The 7622-nt window shown below is 42.6% G+C and overlaps 2 protein-coding genes across 2 annotated transcripts; both read left to right on the top strand.

Moving 5' to 3' along the window:
- The first annotated feature begins 805 nt into the window (after positions 1–805).
- On the top strand, positions 806–1600 carry LOC147453106 (copper transporter 5-like). Its single transcript, XM_086519087.1, has one exon. It carries the CDS (start codon positions 876–878, stop codon positions 1443–1445), a length of 570 nt encoding a protein of 189 aa, XP_086375213.1. The 5' UTR covers positions 806–875; the 3' UTR covers positions 1446–1600.
- Positions 1601–1750: 150 nt separating this feature from the next.
- LOC147453105 (uncharacterized) lies at positions 1751–5223 on the top strand. The gene is made up of 3 exons (XM_086519086.1): positions 1751–4152; positions 4237–4997; positions 5094–5223. The coding sequence occupies exons 2-3, from the start codon at positions 4302–4304 to the stop codon at positions 5172–5174; spliced, it is 777 nt and encodes a 258-aa protein (XP_086375212.1). The 5' UTR covers positions 1751–4152; positions 4237–4301; the 3' UTR covers positions 5175–5223.
- Positions 5224–7622: the final 2399 nt, after the last annotated feature.

Raw genomic sequence — 7622 nt, 5'->3', positions numbered from 1 at the left:
ATTAGAGGTGAATGTAGAAATAAATTTAGAGGGGCTTCCATGGGATGGAGTAATTAATAGGATGGGATGGAGTAATTAGTATGATTAGATTGACAGGATGTGATGTAACAAGCTAGACATTCTCTCTCACTCTCTCTCACACACACACACACTTGCGTGAAAAAAAGAAGGTGTAACATGTCCATTTCTAAGTACTGCACCCCTTGGGAGAGGGGGTTTACTCTCATGACTAAAGAACACAGGGTCTTGAATGAAGACCCCGCGATGGGATCCACAGAGGAAAACTCCACGCACAAAAGCAAAGGCGTCGGACGTCATTCGATGGTAAACTCGAACAAATTTAGTAAACTCAGACATCCTCACCTTAAACTCGGACAACCATAAGTATATGTGAACGTGCCTTCATTTCAGTGAAATGCATATGCAAGCCTGGTTAGATCACGAGGCTGCCACAACACCCGTCTGGGTTCGAGTCCGAGAGCTGCCACCCACCACCAAATTTTTTTCGCTGTCGGTTGTCCTCGAGATGCCCGCCCTCAATCCCTTGCCGTCGATCCCATGGCTGGGGGGTCATTTAAGACCCCGTGCCATTTAATCACGAGGGGAAGCCACTCCCTATGGATTACTCCCCCTCCGTGTGGGCATTACCTTATATATGATTGTCAACGATAAAGAGTTTTCGGGCAGTACAAGAAGAATGTGCCTAGTGTGTGGCAACAACTTTTGTTGTACGATAAACCTACATGCAGTGGTACTGCAACAAGATCGAGTTGACTTAGGGCAACCGTACTATAAGGTCTCTCTCTCTCTCTCTCTCTCTCTCACACACACACACTCACACACACACACACACACACAAGCAGCAGGTCGAAACTATGGCTACACATGAAGATCACGACATAGGCGCGCCTGCAGCGATGGAAAGCCCATCGACTACAACAAACACGCATGACACTGGTGCTGCTACCAGTCATCATTTGACGAGCTTCTACTGGGGCCATCAAGCTACCATTCTGTTTGACGACTGGCGGACGACCTCGCCGGGCACCTACGTCGCCTCTCTGCTGGCCCTCCTACTCATCTCCTTCCTCTACCAATACCTTGAGCGCCTCACCTCGCCCTCCTCCCCTATCCTCTTGCCCTATTCCTCCTCCTCTTCCTCATGCTGTCCAACCACCCCTCACAACAATAACAATCATTCTAAACCAATTTCCCCTTCCCCCCACCAGCTACCCCTCCCCACCAAACTCCTCCTCACTTTGCTCTTCTCCCTCCGCGTCGGCCTCGCCTACCTTCTCATGCTCGCCGTCATGTCCTTCAACGGCGGCGTCTTCCTCGCCGTCATCCTCGGACTCTCTGCTGGCTTCTTCGTCTTCCGCACAGACATCCATACGCCCAAATGTGTGCCGGTACTTTCAGCCTCTGATGCCAATCTCCACCCTTGAATCCAGCTTGCGCAGACACCCCTTGTTATGGCCTCAAATATATATTGCAAGTTCACCCTCTACCTTCCTTGCTGTATAGGTAGATAGATGTTAAAGGGCATAGTTATGGTGGGTAAAGTTAATGAATGGACAATGCTAATTTAAGCACTTTCTCATGATTTTATGGTGTACAACTAGGAGCCGCTTGCTAGCTATCCCTATTTCATGCACATAGAATAATAAGTACATAAACAGATTGTTTTGGTGTGTATATTTCATATATGTATGGCCTAGGAAATGTTATGGCATCCTTGTGAGCCAAAAGTAGCTAGATTTCGGCCTCCCAAGCCTATGTGGCAATGGCCCCATCAAGTTGTCCATATGAGCACGTGTTGAAAGATGTTGAAGTATAAGCATATGTATGATGTACTTGCCAATGAGATCATGAATTCACTAATCAATCATCACTGAGATAGATTACCATTCCAATCTACAATTCCGTATCAAAGCAACCCTAACTCCCTGCCAGTGTAATATAATAAGGCATAATCTAAAGCATCACATACATAGCACAATATGGGCTCCATGCCATCCAAGTGTGGTTTCCTTGAAAGCTACAATATAAAAGGGCTCTCCAAACAAGCTGGGAAATTTATATCTGGTCTCAAAATTGTCAAATAATTCTAGCAAGTCACACTCTTCCTACACATGGTTGCATTCTCAAAAGTGCTTCACCCACTTGTGCATGCATGATCTTCAAACTCCCATCTAGGAGCATAGTAATAGGATTACATTCACCCATGGTATAAGTTTTGGTAGCATAGTAGTAGGATTACATTCACCATAGTATAAGATTTTAATTTCAATTGTAATGCTATGGTGGATAGACCATTGTTCAAAGCATTCATGGTTGCACCATAGCCAATAGATAATTAGGAGTAGATTAGAGAGTGAGCTCAAGAGAAAATGTATAATGAAAATAGCTTGCTTGATTGATTGAAATTGGAGAGAGGAATTACAAGATTTAGGTATTGACCATATATAGACTCAATGTGAGAAGTGCAATCAATGGTTGAATGGATATGCACCACAAGTGGAAATGGAAAGGTTAGTGTGAGCTACCACAAGTGGCATGTGGTCGTCAAGTGTGTAACCTATGTGTAGGGAATGAGTAGCATGTGTGAGGCTTTGTAGGTTCCATAGGGCTACGACTTACCACAACACAACGCATATATCGACGCTTTGTATACCGACACCTATATTGATGTTATCATACCAACGTCTATATCAATGCTGATACCGATGCCCTAGATTTTTATAAGCTGTTTAATTTCGTTGATACGATCGCCACTATCCACGGGACGTGTTGTAGTGAAGTTGAATGTCTCAATCGTAACAAACTCATGAGGCAACAAAGACCAAATATGAAAGAATATATCATGCTTATATGTCATTTGTACCTTTGTCAACCACTCAATGACTTCTTAAGTTGAAATTGCATACCTAGGATGACTCACATCCTCTTAGCTTTATGGTTGTTCCATATATGCCTCTAGTCTTCTTCTTGCAACTCACAAAGCAAGAGCAAATTCTTTACACCCATTGAATGCAATTTCTTTAGAGCTAGTCACTACTATAACTACATGTATTGTTGTGTTTGAGTTTGCTATGGAGCCGGGCATCCCCGCATAATCAATCTCACATGTTTATGCATAACCCTTTGCACAAAAGGCCAACTTTATGTATGCTTGTGTACAGTGCATTGTACATTGTACTTTACCTTGTAAATCCACTTGCAATCTATTGTTGTCTTGCATTAGGAAAAATGTGGACTCTCCTTGGGCCATATAGGATTAAGGTTAATTAGGCTCTAGCCAATAGGAAGAGAGCAATGTATATAAGTTTAGAACCTAAGAAAGTAGAGAGAATAATAGGGTTATCCACTCATTTATTGCTTTGTATCCTAGAGGGAGGTGGATGGGTAAAAGAGGGAGGGGGAAAAGGGGGGGGGGGGAGTGGTGGGTTCACAGATACGTTTTTGCAAAAACCCTAAAATTTCAAAATTTTCAAAAAAATAAATAAATTCAAAATATTCCATCCAAAACTCCCCCCAAACCTACCCTATGATCAAAAAGTCATTTTCTCACTATAGAACCTTTTTCCCAAGACTCCCTTCCTCCATAGCCCCTTTCCATAACACAAAGCTCTCACTCTCTCTCTGAACTCTTACACCTTCCTCCTTCTTCAAGCTTTCCATTGCAACTTTAAGCTCCCACTCTCTCTCTAAACTCTGTTTCCCTCCTCCTTCCTCAAGCTCTCCATTGCAACTTTAAGCTCCCACTCTCTCTCTAAACTCTGTCTCCCTCCTCCTTCCCCAAGCTCTCCATTGCAATTTCAAGCTCCCACTTAAGCATCCATGGCAAAAAATGGTCAAAATAGATGCCCCAAACCCATCATTCAAAGTATGGTTCTCCACAACTCGAAGAATGAGGAGCAGCAATGGGAACCTCAAGTTTTTCAAGAAGGTGTGTGGGTCTACATGCAACTTTCCGCAATCGGTCCCCATCGTGTTCATGAAAGAACAAACGCTGATCTGTATTGGAAGGGAAGACTAATAGGCTTCAAGCAAGTAAGAGACAAGGGTACGGTGGCAATCGTTCAACATGTCTTCATCTTTGGACACATGCATCTACGAGGGATCACCAACCCAGGGGATTTCCTTGTAATTGTATGTCCCTTGCACTTCAATGGTTTTGGTGGTAACAAAAAATTTGACTTTTTACATCTCACGGACTATTTTGTTTCTATGTAGATGTTTTCCCTTCTAGCCTTGTGGAGGAGCAACTGCTCTCGTGCCTTTCACGAACATTTACGGCCATGCATGCAAGTCTTGGGGATATGCTCTTCTCCAACACAACTTCATCAAACCTTGCACGACAAATTGTACCTACAAATGAGGAAGGCTACAGAGAGCTACAACCTTTGGAGGCTACAACCTTGCGTCGCATGGAGCGGCCAAAGCCAGATGCATTCACTGTAATGTCTTTGAAAGCCAAGATTGTAGCTGATGTGAGAGCATCATTAAAATTTGGAAAAGCCTCGCATTCCGTTGGGCTTGGATGGTGTTGTCCTCCTCATGTTTTCTCTAGCATATTCAGATCTTTGCCTTTCCATCATATAAATACTATGTATGTTTGCAAAGATCTACATTACGATACATTGGAAGCCATCCTTGGTGAGAAGTGGGGGTATCTTGAAGGACTTCACAACGGAGATCGCTTTCGGTGTCAGGTTGGAAGTTTTGGCATTGCTTTCCGTTTCATCAAGGTGCGCTCCACCCTTTACGTGCGGTACTTCTATGAAATATGGATGTGCAAGCTTGGTGAATGGATTCCATTGCAATCCACCGATGCTACAATTGAGGTATTTGATATTGCAATCAAATTGTCGAGTGGTGCCGTTGAGACCATCCAAGTGAACAAGCATTGGACATTGGCCAATGTGTGGGAGCACTTAGTGATAATGGGTATAGAGCATGGAGAAGATACAAAATTTTATATCGGACGACGTAAGGTGAATGATTTTTCTCTCTTAATTATGTTATCTTTATGTTCTTTGGATTATTCCCTGCTCTAAGGTGGGTATGCTATTTCTGTTTTTTTTTGCTAGATTGGTAGCCGCATGGAGAGCACGATTCAAATTGAAAAGGTGTGGATTACGGAAGAGAATCTGATTTTATCATTAGAGTAGTTATATTTTGTACTTAAATTTCTTATAATATCACAATTGTAAGTTCAAGAAGATGGTTGTATCAAATTTTGGCAATGCACATTATCTTAAAGTCGTAGTGATGTGTTTTTAGAGTTAAATGATTGTAATTTAATTTGAAATTTTCTTATAACTTCTTGTTATTTGTGTTACTTTATGAAAATTGTTTAATACTTTAATTATTGTTTTTTTTATTTTTATTTTTTTTGGGGATGTGCTATATAAAGCCTCCTAAACCCTACCATTTTCACAATTCACCTACATAGCCTGTTCACACTCTCATTTGAGCTCTAGCACTCTTTGCATTCCTACCTTAGGAGCTAGCATTATGGCATCCTCCTCCACCCCTCCCGAAGACACAACGTTACAACGCTTCCAAGCGTGTTTACAAACAACTGAGTGTCAAGATCGTGACGATCTCCACAATTTCTTCACCCAATTCCCTGATGTGAACGCAACTATTCACCTAAACAGCCAATCTTTTCAGCCTATCTTGGAATTTTTTGAAATCTACATCGACAAGTATGCTGTACCAATTGTCGGACAAGGGGAATTGTGGATGCCATGCGATTTGCTTCGCTACATACACAAAGGCGATCGGCCTTTCACCCAGCGGCTTCAACGATTTTGTGTAATTGCGGGTGAGGCAGGTCAGTACATTGAAGATTCACGTTTGAAAAAGAAGAAGGTCGGCACCCAGTTTCTAAGTCTCTTGGTGACTTTTGTGTTTCTTCTTGTGGAGGAGCCTGAAAGATCTGAGGTGAATTTGCCTCATTTGCGCCTTGGGGGTGTTGTCAAGGACACAAAGGAGCCCATTATAGCTCCCTGGGATGCAAGCAAAGAGCAAAATATTCTTGCCTAACCTACCCAGGAGGTGTCATGGATGTCGCAAAATCCATGGATGATGAGGGTGCAGAAGCATCCTTTAAGCCCGCTGTAGATGTGCCGGAGGAGACATTAACTCCGGAGGTTTTTTTTAAACACCTCTCCCCAATTGTCATAAATGGGGAGGAATATTTGTTTTTACATGATCTTGAAAAAACTTTTGACATCCGCATGGATGAGTGTGTGTCCATCCCTGTGACACTGTAGAGTCCTCTGCCATTGACCCCTCCTCTGTTCCACTGGATTGAAGCCTCCTACCCCTTGGAGAGAGTGTGGTAGATACAGTGGAGTTGGAAATGGTGGCGGTGATAGATGCACCGCACTCATCTGTGTCGGAGGATGAGTTTGTAGCTACACGTGCATTGCTTGAAGCCCAACACACTCCTATGCCTGTTCATATAGATGAACTTGAGAGTGGTGCTATGGCTCCCAATTCATCTATTTCTCTTGATAGCAAAGGCATAAACGATGAGGACGACGAAAAACAAGAGCTATTAATTAATTTTTGTCTTGTGATTACGTTAATTTTCATTGTTGCATTCCGAAATCTTATTTACCTATTGATTTCTTTGTAGAATGTTGTGGAGCTCGATGAGCATGCAGGTCGGGGAGGAGATGGTAGGCGCCAAGATTTTGGATGGCAGTCATCTCTTGCGCATTACCTTGACAAGCTCCCCCCAGGACGGCTTTGCGATAATCCACACGGATTACACTCCTTGTGGTCAATTTTGGGTGTCAATGATGAAAGCAATGAGCCGCATCCTATGCCTGTCAACCATATCTCAAGCCTCCCAAGTTATATATCTTGTAAATAAATCTCTGGCCAGTGCTACATTTGCGACACACATTCGTGGTCATGTGCTTTGTAACGTGGCCTTAAGCCAAGTTGTAGGTCTAAGCAATGTGGAACAAATTGCTTGAAATGTGCTGCACAAACAGCTTCTCTGCGCCCAAGAGCACCGAGAAAACATTGCTCGCCATATCTTAGATGGCTCAAGCACTCAATAGCTGCATAAATTATGTAATTAACTCCTGCAAATTTGTAATGAGATATATCACATCTTTGTACTTTGTTATTTCAAATTTCGAATGGGACTTGATGTTAACTGGTACTTTACATCTTCTGTATTGAGTTTATGGTACGATAGAAAGTAGGTGATTGGTTCTATGATCTTGTGATATGATTGTGTAATTCTCTGAACCAAAATGAAGAGTTTTTTTCATATAAATAACACCAAAAAATCATAATATCACTGTATTTTTGTAAACCTAGCCTAAAGAAGGTTAAAAAAAGCTGTTTGGGGGCTGCCGCAAAGGCACGCGAGAAGGCAAAAGTAACTGTTACTTTTGCCTTCTCGCGCGCCTTTGCGGCAGCCCCCAGACAGCTTTTTTAAACCTTTTTTTAGCTATGGTTTACAAAAATACAGTGCGATTATGCTTTTCTGGTTATTCAATCAACCACACTTGGTTGACAGCTCTTCTATCGACATCTCTCTCTCTCTCTCTCTCTCTCTCTCTCTCTCTCTCTCTCTCTCTCTCTCTCTC

Source organism: Adiantum capillus-veneris, chromosome 8 (assembly GCF_014529385.1).
Source record: "Adiantum capillus-veneris isolate H3 chromosome 8, ASM1452938v2, whole genome shotgun sequence".
Taxonomy (NCBI): domain Eukaryota; kingdom Viridiplantae; phylum Streptophyta; class Polypodiopsida; order Polypodiales; family Pteridaceae; genus Adiantum; species Adiantum capillus-veneris.
Note: the sequence above shows the minus strand (reverse complement) of the source record. Positions and strands in the feature narration are given on the sequence as shown.